Source organism: Trichomycterus rosablanca, chromosome 5 (assembly GCF_030014385.1).
Source record: "Trichomycterus rosablanca isolate fTriRos1 chromosome 5, fTriRos1.hap1, whole genome shotgun sequence".
Lineage (NCBI taxonomy): Eukaryota > Metazoa > Chordata > Actinopteri > Siluriformes > Trichomycteridae > Trichomycterus > Trichomycterus rosablanca.
In genome coordinates this window covers 21,229,518-21,247,795 of record NC_085992.1, presented here as the reverse complement: position 1 = coordinate 21,247,795, position 18,278 = coordinate 21,229,518, and the positions used below count along the sequence as shown (strand labels likewise).

At 41.3% G+C, this 18,278-nt stretch overlaps 1 protein-coding gene across 1 annotated transcript; it reads right to left on the bottom strand.

Moving 5' to 3' along the window:
- Positions 1 to 1,440: 1,440 nt before the first annotated feature.
- kcnk12 (potassium channel, subfamily K, member 12) lies at positions 1,441 to 16,950 on the bottom strand. Its single transcript, XM_062994966.1, has 2 exons — positions 16,611 to 16,950; positions 1,441 to 2,333 (listed from the first exon to the last, which is right to left on the bottom strand). The coding sequence occupies exons 1-2, from the start codon at positions 16,948 to 16,950 to the stop codon at positions 1,441 to 1,443; spliced, it is 1,233 nt and encodes a 410-aa protein (XP_062851036.1).
- Positions 16,951 to 18,278: the final 1,328 nt, after the last annotated feature.

The window sequence follows — 18,278 nt, the reverse complement described above, 5'->3', positions numbered from 1 at the left end:
TTAAACTACCTGAGGGTTTTCTTATGTATGTTTTGTCATTAAAACCAGTCTGCAATTTTGCACTATGCTGCAAAGCACCTTTTGCTTATTACATCTCTTGCATTAGATGGTATGGTGCCACAAGTGTGATAATGAAAGAAATAGAGCTACATTAGCTACACTGAATTTGGGATTAAATGAAACTGACTGTGCTGAACCAGAGTACTAAGCAGGCACCATGGGAATGATGAGACTGCAGTGAAGGCTAATGGGAAACCAGAGGCCTACATCTGATGTCCTTTAAAACCCAGACAAAACCTGCTGCTATCATGCATTTCCTCATTTTTATCAACCATAGTATTGTGGGGTTTTTTTTGCTGTGGAGGGTTATAGTTATATGGTAGTAAGTGTGAAATAAAAAAAAAAAAATTCTGTAAATGTGAGGTAAGTTCATATCAAAAGATATTTATGTGACCTTGTGTTTTTTATTGCATTTCCACCTTTACTGCCTATTTGGAAATATTCAGTTACCCTTTGCACTAGCAACCCCCTCCACATGCTGGACACCTAGGCTGGCTGAGGAATGCTGCAGGCTTGTACACCTCCTCCAATTGTTTTCCTTCTCTCTGTATTTCTCCTCAGCATATGCTGGCACCTTGACGACACGGTAGAAGTCAGTTGCATTGGCAAGGAGATGAGCCCCATTCAGGCTTTCTCTCAGACAAGGCTAGTTGTGTCAGTAGATTCCCAACTAGGCATGTGTGCATTGCTAAATCTTGACTTCATGACTCTTTAGTGGTAGTCAAAGCACCATTCTTACATTCCATCTTTATAGTACGGCATGTACGGTAATTGAATTTAATCGTACTAGACAAGATTGTTGAGGAAATCTAAATAATTCCAAAGCATTATACATTTTTCCCACAATTGCATTATTTAAAATATGCATGCTTTGTACATTTACATGATTTGTTTGATTTTTAATTTGAGCTTTTTGAAGGAATTTGGTGGTTAAGAATAATAATAAAAGATTTATATTAGAAAACTGCCATATCAGTCTTTAATATTGTAATTAACAGTGCTCCAGTCTATGTTATTTATCTTCATTTTTTATTATGGCTTAGAAATATTTGCATTACATTTATTTAGTAGAACTAAGTTAGTGCTTAAAGGAGTTAACTGCAAATTGACTTACTGTAAATGTTATTGTGTAATCTTTAAAAGTAAAGCTAAGAAAGATTGTTTTTCCAGTCCAAATGTAATGGTTTGGTTCATTTATCCACTAAGATTAAATCTTTACTTTTAAGTAAATATAGGATTCCTTAACCACTGGGTTCCACCACCCGTCGTGCATGTCATGCTGTTTACTAGAGGTGCCTGTAAAAGGCAAATTCCATTTAGCAAAAAAAAAATCCATGTAATCTTGAAAAACAAATACAAACTACAGTATACTGCATAACATTACCTAGAGCCACTTGTCTCTGCTAGTCTGTTGTTCATGATTCCCAGGGCTCCAACTCCACCAGAAAATCCATTGTGCCTTGAGCTTCCACACACTGTCCTGGGGTACCCATTAGCTGAATCTGAGAGCTGTTTCTGCATGATAGCCAGTGAGATCTTATTTGAGCCTGCCAAGTCCCGCATGGAAATCATTTCACCAGAGAGTCTTCTTTCCTCTGGGTCATAGTTACATGATTCTTTTGACTCCAGTGGGCGCCCAAAACGGGCCTGTCTAAGGCGTGAGCCAGGACGTATGGCATTGCGGCGCCCCAAAAAAACAGTAGCCTTGTTGCAGCGCTGGCAACAGAAGCAACTCATCTTGCTCAGCATCCAGTTAAGCACCTGCTTAATGACTATTGAGATCACATTAAAGAGTGAGTAGATGCAGCAGACACCAGTCAGGATGAAGAAAAAGTTGGCCAGCCTGTAAAGACTTTGGTAGCTGTATGCTTCATTTTGGCTGCTGACTAGGTCTCCAAAGCCAATAGTACTAAATGTGACAAAGCAGAAGTAAAGAGAGTCAAGGTAAGCCCAGTCTTCTACAGGTGTGTACATGGCTGAGGCACAACAGGAGATGATGATTGCTGACAGGCCCAGGATCAGCATTACATGGTAGACAGATGGCTTCCAGCCTGGCAGAAGGCTGACTGCAAAATCCTGGCAGATTCCTGGTGGGAGTAGACCACTAGTTCGCAGGCGACGTAGTCTAACAGCTTTCATCACCACAGCAAGTAGAGTGATGATACGTTCTAGGAAAAGGTTGAAGAAGAGAATGGTGGCAGCGCAGCCCAACAGACCATAGAAGATCAGAAAAACTTTGCCAGCTACTGTCACAGGAGTTGTCATCCCAAACCCTAGAGGAATGAGACAGCAAGATCATGTAAGATTCATTATTCATCATGAAACCGTTGCATACAAATTCATCTTCAGAATTATTGGCATCCTCTGTAAAGTTGTAATTTGGACCGCATACCACACTTGGCACAGTTTTTATGCTGAAAACCCCTTTCTGATGCAACCTTCCTATATCTATCCAGGCTTGGGACCGACACTAAGAGCACACTTACAATGGCTGAGCTGTTTCGACCATCTCCCTCCCCTCGGACATTAGTCGATCATATTTATTGAGATGCCTGACCAGCTAATAGCACTGAGATGTTTTGGATAATTGTCCTGTTGGAACATTCAGCTGCAACCCAGATTTACAACCCCAAATCAAGTACATCTGAGAAATTAAAATAAAAATGCAGCGTTTCTCACATTTATTTTGACTTTAATTTACTTGCAGACAGTATGAACCCAAGACATTTCATGTTTTGTCTGGGTAACTTCAATTCATTTGTTAATATACAGTGCCTTGCAAAAGTATTCAGCCCCCTTGAACTTTTCAACCTTTTGCCACATTTCAGGCTTCAAACATAACGATATGAAATTGTAATTTTTTGTGAAGAATCAACAAGAAGTGGGACACAATCGTGAAGTGGAAAGAAATTTATTGGATATTTTAAACTTTTTTTAGAAATAAAAAACTGAAAAGTGGGGCGTGCAATATTATTCAGCCCCCTTGCGTTAATACTTTGTAGCGCCACCTTTTGCTGCGATTACAGCTGCAAGTCGCTTGGGGTATGTCTCTATCAGTTTTGCACATCGAGAGACAGAAATTTTTGCCCATTCTTCCTTGCAAAACAGCTCGAGCTCAGTGAGGTTGGATGGAGAGCGTTTGTGAACAGCAGTTTTCAGCTCTTTCCACAGATTCTCGATGGGATTCAGGTCTGGACTTTGACTTGGCCATTCTAACACCTGGATACGTTTATTTGTGAACCATTCCATTGTAGATTTTGCTTTATGTTTTGGATCATTGTCTTGTTGGAAGATAAATCTCCGTCCCAGTCTCAGGTCTTTTGCAGACTGCAACAGGTTTTCTTCCAGAATGGTCCTGTATTTGGCTCCATCCATCTTCCCATCAATTTTAACCATCTTCCCTGTCCCTGCTGAAGAAAAGCAGGCCCAAACCATGATGCTGCCACCACCATGTTTGACAGTGGGGATGGTGTGTTCAGGGTGATGAGCTGTGTTGCTTTTACGCCAAACATAACGTTTTGCATTGTGGCCAAAAAGTTCGATTTTGGTTTCATCTGACCAGAGCACCTTCTTCCACATGTTTGGTGTGTCTCCCAGGTGACTTTTTATAGATATCTTTGAGAAATGGCTTTCTTCTTGCCACTCTTCCATAAAGGCCAGATTTGTGCAGTGTACGACTGATTGTGTCCTATGGACAGAGTCTCCCACCTCAGCTGTAGATCTCTGCAGTTCATTCAGAGTGATCATGGGCCTCTTGGCTGCATCTCTGATCAGTCTTCTCCTTGTTTGAGCTGAAAGTTTAGAGGGACGGCCGGGTCTTGGTAGATTTGCAGTGGTCTGATACTCCTTCCATTTCAATATGATCGCTTGCACAGTGCTCCTTGAGATGTTTAAAGCTTGGGAAATCTTTTTGTATCCAAATCCGGCTTTAAACTTCTCCACAACAGTATCTCGGACCTGCCTGGTGTGTTCCTTGGTCTTCATGATGCTCTCTGCGCTTTAAACAGAACTCTGAGACTGTCACAGAGCAGGTGCATTTATACGGAGACTTGATTACACACAGGTGGATTCTATTTATCACCATCAGTCATTTAGGTCAACATTGGATCATTCAGAGATCCTCACTGAACTTCTGGAGTGAGTTTGCTGCACTGAAAGTAAAGGGGCTGAATAATATTGCACGCCCCACTTTTTAGTTTTTTATTTCTAAAAAAAGTTTAAAATATCCAATAAATTTCGTTCTACTTCACGATTGTGTCCCACTTGTTGTTGATTCTTCACAAAAAATTACAATTTCATATCGTTATGTTTGAAGCCTGAAATGTGGCAAAAGGTTGAAAAGTTCAAGGGGGCTGAATACTTTTGCAAGGCACTGTACATGCATTTCTCCATTTCAGACCTGCAACATATTCCAAAAACAAGTTGTGACAATTTAGAGCTAGTGATGAGGTAAAAAACAACAACAACAAAAAAAAACTCTAAAATGATGATTTCAAACTGGTGATGTTACCATATAGAAGCACTTTGTAGTTCTACAATTACTGACCGTAGTCCATCTGTTTATCTGCATGCTTTGTTAGCCCCCCTTTATGCTGTTCTTCAATGGTCTGGACTCTCCCAGGACCACTACAGAGTAGGTATTATTTGGGTGGTGGATCATTGTCAGCACTGCAGTGACACTAACATGGTGGTGACGTGTTAGTGTGTGTTGTGCTGGTATGAGTGGTCAGACACAGCAACGCTGATGTTTTTTTAAAATACGATGTCCACTCACTGTCTACTCTATTAGACACTCCTACCTAGTTGGTCCACCTTGTAGATGTAAAGTCAGAGATGATCACTCACCTATTGCTGCTGTTTGAGTTGGTCATCTTCTAGAACTCCATCAGAGGTCACAGGATGCTGCCCACGGGGCACTGTTGACTGAATATATTTTTGGTTGGTGGACTATTCTCAGTCCAGCAGTAACAGTGATATGTTTAAAAACTCCATCAGTGCAGCTGTCTTATCCACTCATACCAGCACAACACACACTAACACACCACCACCATGTCAGTGTCACTGCAGTGCTGACAATGATCCACCACCCAAATAATACCTACTCTGTAGTGGTCCTGGGAGAGTCCTGACAGCATGAAAGGAGGCTAACAAAGCATGCAGAGAAACAGATGGACTACAGTCAGTAATTGTAGAACTACAAAGTGCTTCTATATGGTAAATATAGATAATTATAGATAATATAGATATAGATCAATAATATAGATAATTAATAAGTAATTGTAGAACTACAAAGTGCTTCTATATGGAGCTGACAAAATGGACAGGACGCGGAACTGTGGATGGATGGCTAAAGAGACAGCTGAAGAGACTTTGTGTTAGAGGGCGACGCGCTGTGTGTGCGCCGAGTAATCAGCACTGTTCACAGCCCAGCAGATGTGGGACATTTTGGGATGGCGAAGACAGCCTCCGCCGGCTGCACCAGTAATTTTATCTGTTCTGGGTGTTGCAATGAGTTGTTTGTGTATTGTTGCGACACCTGCACTGTGAAAAGGGTAACCCAGCAATGCTAATAACTTTCGATAATGTGAAACAGCAAGTCATAACAAGTCATAAATAACTTTAAAGTTTCTAAAACAGTTTAAATTAAAATCTAGTACCAGTTGCTCCTCATAAAAACGATGTAACACTAAAGATGATTACATCTTAGCAAGATGATTGAGAGCTGTTATGAATTAGCTTGTAGATTTGTATAAATATAACATAAATTATATTTCAAAGGGTTGTTCTGGTTTAAAGTTTTGGAATTCCTGTGTGTTGTGAGGTGACAGGATAAAAACTGATGCTGGAGCAATATCTTTATCTTATTTTTAGCTATAGATGATGGCCTTGGCTAGGAAAAAGCAAATTTGCTTTTAAAATGTAGTTACAGCCCAAACAGTTCGAGAAACAAATAAAAAAAAGGAACTTCATATTTTACATGGATTTATTAGACAGATTCTTTTATGCAAATTTCTTTAAGAACATTGACAACTTTTTTTATTTGCATTTACACTAGAAAAATATATTATTATAAATTATATATTTCTCCTTTATTATATTTCTCCTTTATTAAAAAGGCTATTAACCTACAATTTTGCATAACACTCACAAGAACACTTAGGTTGGTTGGTTATATTTTACTTCATGATTATTTATCTGCTGTGATGGATGGTTGCCCTGGTAAACAAATTACTGCTCGATTATGATGTAAGATGTCATTTCACATTTGGTAATATTAACTAGCTAGCCACTCCAGTACGGTGGCCGAGAAGTGCAAAACAAATTTACATTTCAGAAAACAAAATTACAAAAAAACAAAAACAAATTTACAAACGAAAGCAAAAACAAATTTACAAGTGCTTGGGTACCCAGTGTTTGTAAATTTGTTTTGGCATATGTAAAAGTGTTTCAGCACTTGTAAATTTGTTTTCGGCATATGTAATTTTGTTTTCTAAAATGTAAATTTGTTTTGCACTTCTCGGCCGCACATTTCTGACGGAAAGGGTAGGTACAATAAGCCGGAAGTGCGTGTTGCTTACCTGCTGTCAATCAAACTGTTTCTCAGCGGTAAAGTGAACGGAGTTTGTGATGGTAACGATAAACAAGGTTTTGTCTAGTTTGTGGAAATCATTCTATCCAGTTGACCCGCTATTGTTTTTCTTGTGGAAAGTTATTAGATAGTTTGTGCAGATGTTTAGACGTGGTGTGTGCATCTCTATCTACCGTCCGCTCTTCTAAACATCTAAGGAATTCCCACAAGAACAACAAAAGCGAAATAATGAAAATAATTAACACAAAATGGACAAAACATTGTTTATTAGAAACGGAACATTTGATACCGAGGCTTTGAAGCTTGTTTCACTTTTGTAACACTGGACTCAGTGTATCGGAGCTTATATTAAAGCAGCAGGAATGTGCGGGACTGATGAAGCTTTGGTGCTGTGTTTTATCTCACTCACTATATAAGATACAATCAAACCAGGGTTACCAACCTGTTATGATATATGTAAGGGGAGGACTCAATCGCGGGCACGCCGGCCGGAGGAGAGAGGGGCCGGTGCAGAGTACACAAATTAGGTGACTATCTCCACCGAATGAAAGAGGAGGGGCCGGGCGAGCCCAAGCCAACTGAAATATCTGAATACAAATGAAACCCCAAACGTAACACAACGAGTGGACCTCAGTCCTCCAAAAATGTTTAAACAAAAGAAAGCTCCAAAAGGATCTCGTGCGCACTGCACAATAAATTATTCTCACCGCGCTCACGGCAGCCCCGCGGGTGAGATTCGAACCGGGGAAGTCAGACACACACGCTCTGACGCAACCGAGCGAGCCACAGCGCCGCTGATGTTGCTAGCGCCGGTGGGCAAATTAAAGGGCAAACTAAGGATCGCTTCTATTTGTTTTACTTGTATTAATAATGTGTATATATAGCGATATCAAACTAAGGAATTCTTCTAGATATAAGAACCAAGGAAATGCCGCCTTCGAGCTGATAACGACAAAAGGTAATAGAGATATACATATATATATATATATATATCTTTTGTAATCGTACCCGATCCGGTTAATTCACCGCGAGTCGGGCTTATATCAAGATTCGTCTCCCTCGAGACTAGTGTGTAAATATTCGCGTGAGCGAACAGAGGTGCTTTAAACTTTACCAGCGCGACACTCAAGGCGGAGCGGGGATGGGTGCTGGTAGCGAACGCTGCCGTGGCCAGCCAACCCCGAAATCCGCTTGAGCGCTCGGCGCGAGTGCTCCGACCCCGCGGGTCCGGAGCTAGATGCGAGAGATAGAGAGAAAGAGGCGAGAGGCGAGCCCCTCCTTCTCAGCGTACTGATCAGAGGAGGAGCCTGTGCGAGCTCGAACCCAAGGGGCGGGGTGGAGCTCGTGAGCACTGCTGGTTCCCCAGGCAGCCAAAACAGTGGAAAGAGGAAGAGATTCGGAGTACGCGATTCTCCTGGTAAAATTAGGAGAGCGCAAAGGAGTCACACCAAAAAACCTATTCTTTCCCTGAGTTACTTTTATTACCTCGGCCCCTGGGCCTACCGCAAACCCTCTATGAGGCCTCACGTTACCTGTGTCCCTAACATAACGTGCAAGAGAGCACAAAAGAAAAGGGTGTGATGAGGACACCTGGCTGAACGCTGCTTTAAATACCAACTCAGCCAGGTGTTCCTCATCGCTGCTGATTGCCTGAGGGTGCCTTGGGATTTGTAGTCCTTCTCCCCCTGGTCGAACTACAGACTGTGCGCCCTCTGGTGGCAGCCGGCGGAAGCTCACGGGTTTGGCTCCCTCTGGTGGGCGCAGAGGGAGTTGATCGGCCTCTTTCAGTGCGAGCACTGGGGTTGACTGTGTGAACCGCGGGTCGGCCCCCCCTGGTGGCCGCCTGGGAACCAGGCCGACTCCTATATTGCGCACACATCCCGTAAAATACAGAATCCTTCTTTATTTGGAAACTAAACGCCGCGTTCAGTATTGAACTGATACAGGATGCGCTTTGTTCCGTATTTTTATCAATGGGAGACAGTGATGTGTATAAAACAGAAGGGAACTGCTGTTTAATTAATTATATTAAGTAGTGTTCACTTTTATTCTTAGTAACGCGGTGTGTGCGCAATATAACCTGTGTAATACACCGCTGTATGAGTAGCACCGTGGGCAGAGTGCGTTGTTTTGCCTAAAATATGGTTCTGACATTATTATAAAGAATGAAAATAATAAATGTTAAACACCATAAATAAAACCTTTGTTCTCATGACTGTGTAAGGTTTCCCCCCCCCAGGTTCAGCACAATCAGGAAAAAAGCTTCAAAAGCTTAAATGAGGCTTCATCTGCACTCCGCCCATTGCGATGCTCATACAGCGGTGTATTACACAGGTTATATTGCGCACACACCGCGTTACTAACAATAAAAGTGAACACTTCTTAATATAATTAATTAAACAGCAGTTTCCTTCTGTTTTATACACATCACACTGTCTCCCATTGATAAAAATACGGAACAAAGCGCATCCTGTATCAGTTCAATACTGAACGCGGCGTTTAATTTCCAAATAAAGAAGGATTCTGTATTTTACGGGATGGTTGGTAACCCTGGTTTGATTGTCTCTTATATAGTGAGTGAGATAAAACACAGCACCAAAGCTTCATCAGTCCCGCACATTCCTGCTGCTTTAATATAAGCTCCGATACACTGAGTCCAGTGTTACAAAAGTGAAACAAGCTTCAAAGCCTCGGTATCAAATGTTCCGTTTCTAATAAACAATGTTTTGTCCATTTTGTGTTAATTATTTTCATTATTTCGCTTTTGTTGTTCTTGTGGGAATTCCTTAGATGTTTAGAAGAGCGGACGGTAGATAGAGATGCACACACCACGTCTAAACATCTGCACAAACTATCTAATAACTTTCCACAAGAAAAACAATAGCGGGTCAACTGGATAAAATGATTTCCACAAACTAGACAAAACCTTGTTTATCGTTACCATCACAAACTCCGTTCACTTTACCGCTGAGAAACAGTTTGATTGACAGCAGGTAAGCAACACGCACTTCCGGTTTATTGTACCTACCCTTTCCGTCAGAAATGTGCGGCCGAGAAGTGCAAAACAAATTTACATTTTAGAAAACAAAATTACATATGCCGAAAACAAATTTACAAGTGCTGAAACACTTTTACATATGCCAAAACAAATTTACAAACACTGGGTACCCAAGCACTTGTAAAAAATTTTTTGCTTTCGTTGTAAATTTGTTTTTTTAATTTTTTAATTTTGTTTTCTGAAATGTAAATTAGTTTTGCACTTCTCGGCCACCGTACTCCAGTAGTCTATGTCATATTACTATTGTTAACTTGCTAGTAAAAAGCTCTTTTATTGAAAACTCTCTCTCTCTGTCTCAGTATATTTATCTGTTAAGCAGAGCCAGGCCCGGAACCTAAGCAGCTCTCCTCCAAGCTACTCCAGTGATTGTCTTTCTATTTTCCCTCCTTTTTCTACCACTATATTGTTTCCAATTTCTGATTGTACCTCCTCTGCTGCTTGCACCACCCTCGCCCTGACCTAGAAGGGCCGCAGACTAGCATATGCCCCTTCCGGCACGCATGAAGACCTGAGCATTTCTTTTCACCTGTCAGAGGTGTTGTTTTACAAAATGCCATACAGTGTATCATCAACCACTTGTGAAGGGCACCTAGTCCAACCCACAAAAGCCAGATTTGCGGTAGCAGTATGGGACCCTGTTAACCTCCCTCCATCAGGCACAGTGAATTGTGCCTGTTGGATACCCAACTAGGTTGATAGCACAGTGAGATTTAAATGCAATATTGTAATGGGCTAGCACATTACACTGCTGTGCTACCTGAGTGCCCAAATTAGTTTATTTTTCAAAGGCAGACTGGAAAATCCCAGAATGGAAACACCCACTATTGAAAAACCAGGGAAAAGGCATGTAACACTTTGTAATTCTGCTTAAATGACAGTTTGTATATTGGTAGGTATAATTCAGTACTTCTCTGAGACTGGAAGGAAAAATAATTTAGGGCCCAGCAGTGGTAGCTTAATTAACCTAACAGAATTATTTCTTTCCCTTTCAAAGCTGCTATTGTCAACAACCACATTTCCACATTCTTATTCCTATGCTTATAAATAAATAGTTTGTAGTACAAAGTTTAAAGACATTACATTATATAGATAAACATAAAGTGGATACATGCATAATGTTAACACTACAGCCCACATTGTAAAAGCAATATCCTGTTCAGCTGTTTAGTTCCTGGCCCTTTCTGTGTGGAGTTTGCATGTTCTCCCCATGTCCTCATGATTTTCCTCTAGGTGCTTTACTCCCACAGTCTAAAAACATGCTTTCAGGTTAACTGGAGATACCCTAGGTATGAGTATGTGTATGTGAATGTGTATGTGTGTTTATGCTGACATCAACTGGCGAACTGTCTAGGATGTTTTCTACATTTTGCCCAATGAATCGGATCCACTACTGTAGTCTGTATAAATACACTTCTGTTTTGTGCAAAAAGCTGTATACTGACTTACTGTAACTGCAACAACTTCACACAAATTTCAACTTAAATCCTTAGCTTTATAAGAATGAATGGTCTGTAAACTGCCATCTTCAAAATAATTGACGGGGTTTAAGTCTAAGCTTTGGCTGGGCCACTCAAAGACATTCACAGTCTTGCTCCAAAACCACTCAAAGTCCTGATTTATGAAGTGATGCAGAAATGGTTGTCTGTTGGCTGCCCCACAGATGATCCTATTTCTGCACAGAATTTTTGAAGCTCTTTTAATGTGACAGGTTCTTTCGTATCTTTTCTGTCCCTCTTGTCCAGATGCTCAATTTACCACTATGGTCCCGGAAACACTCAAAACCCTATATATTTTTATATCCATGATTCATGCTTACTTTTGCAGAATTTAGTTGCAGAGATCCACACACAACTCTTTTGACTTGAGTTTTTTTTTTTTATTCTGTACATAAAATGCTGTGTAAAATGTGTGCCTTTTGAAACTACACTATATGGTCGAAAGTATTTGGACACCTGACCATAAGCTTGCTGGACATCCCATTCATAAAACAAATTATATTAAAGTAGTGACCTCTATGTGATCCTTTCAGGTATAACTAAGGCCCTACCTAATTCACGTCCGTAGAAATCGCATCACGGACCATGAAATGAGCCTTTTTCCAATTTAATATTCCTTTATTGATCCCCATGAGGGTAATTCAAGAAATTTGCTGTAAAATTTAAAATTTAAGGTTTGTGTTTAGTAATTTAACATTTTTCATTCACATACCATTCAAGTTTACTGGTTAATTTGCACTATGAGGCAATCCTAATGTAACCCATCAACTTTGCTGAGTTTGCTGAGTTTAGAAATAAACTGTACATAGACGCCCTACCGGAGGCATAATACTAGAGATCTTCAAAAAGTTTTCGCACTTATATATTCATTGGAAACGAAATATTGGTTGTGACTGAGAGACTAAGAGAGAGCTTATAGTCCAGATTTAGCACCATATGATTTCCATCTTTTTGGATTGCTCGAAGAAGCTTTAAGGGGAAGGGGGGATTTTCATGTGATGATAATGTGAAAGCAGCGGTGCATCAGTGACTACTCAGGTCAACCAAAAACATTTTTTTGCTGATGGGATTAAAACATTGGTACGATGCTGGGAAAAATGCATCGGAAGGTGAGTGATGTAATTTGTTTTTTGCGGAAAAAAATGCGGAAACTTTTTGAAGAACCCTCGTACTTTACTGGCTTGTTCTTTTGAGGCACAGCACAGAAACTACAAAGAGATGATTATGTGTGTAGAGAAGCACACTTTTCCATTGATTATGGAATCCTCAAAGCGACAAAATGCACTCAATATGTAATCAAACATCAAACATTGTCAGCACACAACACCATAGAACAGTCTGTTACACTAGCAATTCTGCGACAATTCAGTTAGCAATCGGTTAGTCAAAATGTCCAAGATGTCAAAGTTAAAAGCAGCTAAAAACACTACTCAGGTAACTGAGTTTGGAAATCTTACAACCAGTTCTGTGGACAAAAAGTGCACAATTTGCTGAATGTGCACGTCAAGCATTGTCTAAGACCAGTAAACATTCCTAGACATTGGAAAACAATATAAGGACTTAACATTCTGCCTGCCGATTCTCGACCTCATGCTGTTTATTTTTCATTGATCTTCTAAAAACAAACTGGACAAACTGTTGTACTTTAATTTCCTGGCTTCATAGTAGCCTGCCAGATTTGGCTTTCATGCTACAGGGGCTAAAAGCGCGACCGCATCAGTCAAACAAAGGGTGAGGAACTGTGTGCATTTATGATCGACCAATAGTGCACCAACTCAGTTGTGGTTGAACACTTCTGTTCTCCTGATTTTGATATTACCTTCCTTGGGAATATACTGTAGCCATTGTGGTGCCTGTTGTCATTCCCCCACAAATCGAAGCTAGGTTAGGGCTAACTATGCTGGGTAATTCTATTAGCAAGCAGCAGTTTCGCCACCTGAAGGCTGCATTCATCCTCGCAGGAGATTTCAATCAGACTGATCTCAGAACATCAGCATGTCTCCTGTCCAACACAAGGGAAAAACATGCTGGATCACGTCTACTCAAATGTAAAGGAGACATTCGCTAAGAGTGACCACATCTTCACCACATACCAGCTGCTGCTAAAACGAGTTAAAGCAACAGTAAGAACAGTGCGTCTGTGATCTGAAAGAACAGAATCAGTATTACAGGACTGCTTCCAGTGTGTACTGACTTGGACATGTTTAAAACTGAAGCCACCAAAGACTATATGATTGATGTAAATAAATATGCAACATCTGCCATGGTTTCATCAAGAAATGTGTAGATAGTCTGACTCAAACACAGCAAATTCGCACATTTCCAAACCAAAAACCATGGATAAACAGTGAAGTCTACAGTCTGCTAAAAGTGTGGGTATCCCACTTTATCCCTTTTTTTAGGGATCCAAGCAATCACTTTAAGATGTAAAAGCAAAGTCAGTAATTCAGAGACCACAGACGCCTCCCTTCCTGCTGAACTTAACACTTTCTGTGCTAGTTTTGAGACCACTGCGGGTCCTGAAGCGGTGTGCCAACCAGATGGCTGCTAGATTCACAGACATCTACAACATTTCCCTGGCACAGTCTACTGCAGGGATCTTCAACCTGTGGGGCGCGTCCCCCTGGGGTGGCGCGAGTACTTGCCCGAGGGGGTGCGAGCGGCTGTCCGGGGAGGGGGGGGGGGGGGGGGGGGGGGTTGGCAGTACGAGATTATCATCATGAACCGGTGGCACACGAGACTGGCGGAGGACGCAGCAGGCATCCGCGATTGAGCCGTGGTCCACTAAGGGGAGGGGCGTGTGGCGAAAGCTGTGCTTGGCATCCGTGGTCGAGCCGTGCCTTATCCAGGGGAGGGGGGTGTGGCGGAAGCAATGCTTGGCACACGCGATCGAGTGCTGTTCCACCAAGGGGAAGGGGGTGTGGCGTGAGGGGGGGGCGCAAGTCCTGCTTGGCACACGAAGGGGGGCGCATGCCTGGGGTTGAAAACCCCTGGTCTACTGTTCCCAACTGCTTTAAACCACAACCATCATCACAGTTTCAAAGAAACCCACCATCACATGCATGAATGACTGCCACTCTATCGGTCTCACACCCATAGTGAGAGCAGTGCTTCGAGAGACTGATCTTAGCTTATATAAAGAGCATTCATCCTAGCAATTTGGACACTCATCAATTTGCCTACCCCACAACCAGTTCTACTGATGAGGCGTTCTCCCTGGCAATGCACACCGCTTCAGGACACCGCAAGGGCAACAAAGACAAAGTCTTAAAATTACAAGAAAAAAACCTTTAGTACAATCCCTGTGTTATAGTTTTTAATAATGAAACAATTTTGTATACAACTAGAAATGGGTGCATGTATTCTTGTAATAATCGTTAATAATGACTACAAAAATTAAGAATTATTAAATAATTTTGATTTTAAGGTTGGGACCTTGTGTAAGAATTACAAATTTTGGAGTATTAAAAAATAACCTGTCAGTTATTCATTTGCGTCCTGCTTTTCACTTCTGTATGTTAAGTTTTAGCGGAAGTGCTGTTGCACAGGTCCACACACACAATGTACTCTTGCTTATTTGTCAAGCATTAATCAAACATGCTACTTGCTAAACCCACAGCAGATTGTGAGCCTCATCTGTGTCTTGAACTTTGCTTGGTGGCACAGCGGTCTATAACGCTAGCCCATCACTGCTGAAATCCAGGTTTAAGAGTTATTGACTGGCCGGGCATCTACACCAACATGGGCTGAGTGAAACCCTGTCCAGGTTATTTCTGCCTTGCACCCAGTGTTATTTGGTAAAACTAGACCCCCCATGATGCTGACCTTGATTAAGTGGTTGATTAAAACTAAATAAAATTATTGTTGCCTTCTATATGGGTGTTCTAATAAAAAATGGATGAAGTCTTATTAATACAACCCTAAATCAGAAAAAGTTGGGACAGTATGCAAATAAAATAAAAATGCAGTGTTCTTTACATTTCCTTTGACTTTTATTTGATTGCAGACAGTATAAACCCAAGATATTTCATTTTTTGTCTGCTCAACTTCATTTCATTTGTTAATATACCTTCATTCTTGCATTTCAGGCCTGCAACACATTCCAGGAAAGGCTGAGTCTTTGATGAGCAAAGATGGCCAAAGAATCTCCAGTTTGTCAATGAATGCGTGAGAAAATTATTGAAATGTTTAAAAACAATGTAACTCAAAGAAAGATTGGAATGGGATTTGCATATTTCTCCCTCTACAGTGCATAATATCATTAAACAATTCAAGGAATCAGGAAGAATTTCAGTGCATAAAGGCCAAGGGAGCAAGCTTAAGCTGAATGTCTGTGATCTGCGATCCCTCAGATGGCACTGCATCAAGAACTTTATGTTAACCATGTCCAGAAGCGGCGTCAACTTCTCTGGGCTCAGAGGCATCTAGGATGGACCATCACACAGTGGAAACGTGTATTGTGGTCAGATGAATCAGCATTCCAGGTCGTTTTTGGAAAAAAATGGACGTTGTGTGCGCTGTACCAAAGACAAAAAGGACCATCCAGCCTGTTATCAGCAACAAGTCCAAAAGCCAGGGTCTGTCATGGTATGGGGCTGTGTCAGCAAAGGTAATTTACACTTCTGTGATGGCAGCATTAATGCAGAAAAGTACATTGAGATCTTAGAGCAACATATGCTGCCTTCAAGACGTCATCTTTTCCAGGGACATCTATGCATTTTTCAACAAGACAATGCAAAACCACATGCTGCACACGCCTGGCTGCGGAAGAAGAGGCTATGGGTACTGGACTGGCCTGCAGTCCTGACCAGTCCACAATACAGAATGTGCGGAGAATTCCGAAATGAAAAATGTGACAACGACGACCATAATGACCACGTACTGTTTCACATCTTAAGACGTGTTTGCAAGAAGAATGCGACAAAATAAAACCTGAAATACAAAAGATGTTTTGGCACCGAGGATACCAAGCGATTTAAAGTGTTTTGAAAAGGAATGGCAACATTACAAAGTGGTAAATGCTTTACTGTCCCAACTTTTTTTGGAATGTGTTGCAGGTCTGAAATGCAGGAATGGATGTTTATTAATAAATAAAATGAAAAAAAGTTGAGCAGACAAAACATGAAATATCTCAGGTTCACCCTGTCTACAATGAAGAAAAAGTCAAAGTAAATTCAAGAAACTGTGTTTTTTTTCATTCAGTCCCAACTTTTTCTGATTTGGGGTTGTAGATATAATAGTGTTGCAAATCCAAAAATACTTTATCTATTTAAGAATGTATCCATGGGGGAATATTATAGTGGGAGCAATTGTGAAATCATTTGCAATAGGACTGCTTTATCAATAGGACTGATTAACTACCTTAACAGTTTAAACTCCATATTAGTGGCATACCTTGAAAACTTACCTATAGTTGACACAACAGTTGCCACAAAATAGAATGCCCCAGTAAAATCCCATCGTGGTCGGAGAGCATCTGCCCGGATCCCAGCTGCCAATGCGGTTTCGTACTCGCGTAGAAACGTGCTGAGCTCGTGCACACTGATGTTAAACGCGTCGCTGTAGTTGTGCAGTGTGCGATTCCAGCGTCCTCGGGCTCGCACCTCAGACGGTCGTTCGATGGCTGAGAAAACCGCAGCGCCGCAAAGCAGGTACACTACGATGAGTAGCGCCAGAAGCACGAAGCGCCCGTTATCCTCGTTGACGTGCAGCGAGCGGCAGCCCGGCAATCGCTGCTGTCCAGGCATCGCGTAGATTTCAGCACCACGAGCAGGCGGGACATCGGGCAACCTCGCCTCGCTGCATGCAGGCACACTGACAAGTACTAAAATCTGTGCTTTCCATCTTTCCAGAATTTACTCTAATAAATCTTTCTAATGTTGTTTTGAGTGACGTGAAAAGCAAAATAAGTAAATTCCTGATTTACGCCTCCTTACTATCAGGCGTAGAGACACGAAAACCACTTTACATCGGTAGTATCTAAAATCACAGTTTTTACCAGGCCATTTTACTAGCTATCATGCCAATGAGTAAATAACGATGTGATCTTTACGCATGTTAGCAAATCTATTGATTTACTAATCCCAATAATTACATTTTAGCAGCTCTACAGCGCGGGACAGTGAAAAGCTCGGTCTTGAGGCGCAGAGCCAGACAAGCGCGCTTTGTGTTTTCCATCCCCTCAGAAATATGTTCTCTAAATGTTTCTCATGCTTTTTACAGCAAACCGAGAAACTAAACGACCTTAACTGGACATATGTCAACAACTTGTACATTTTAACGCAAGCAGAGCCGTCAGTATGAATGGAAAAGTCATCCGGATGCGTCCCGGGCGCTCTAAATCGTGAAGTTAATTAGCAGTTAATTAACAAACTGCAGTATCGGTGTCTGTAGAACAGACTGCTTTTGTTCTTATAGTTAAAACGCTCCACATTTATCGGTTGTTCTGGCTGCTAGTGTCTGCGGATTTTCTCTAAAGAGGTGCACACCGCACACATTTTGGGTCGCTGCACCAAAATCGTCTGTCCCGTTAATCGCATAAATTTTTGCAGTGGAATTGCTTAGTCTGTTGAATGTAAAGATAGAAACGCATATCATACCTTTAAATCCATTTGCATTAGAACAACCCAGCATTGAAGATAGTAGGCTTTCGAGCAGGCGGTGTGGTAGTGTAACAAATTTGCGCATTGCCTTAGGGTGGCACTATCGTAGGAAGTAGGCACGATAAGCAATGTCAACAGATCAGTTTTTTTTAATAATACAGCCACGTTACTTTGGTTATAGTCTAAAATAAAATTAGGATCAGCTACCTTGCAACCTAGGATCTTGCAAATGCTTTGTTTATTGTTTTTTAATCTTATCGAATATTACCCAGCGCGTCTTTCTTTCATTACAGTTCTGTATATTCTGTATATTTAGAGATAGACTCAATGTAAACAGAGCTATTTCTAGCAAAAAAACAACAACACTCAAAGTAAGATGCTAATGTAGGTAAAGATCTCTTTACTCCGGTGGCATGAGGAGTGGAAGAGGGGCGGAGCTTCCCTTGCGTCCAGCGGTAAGGCTTGTTTTATAT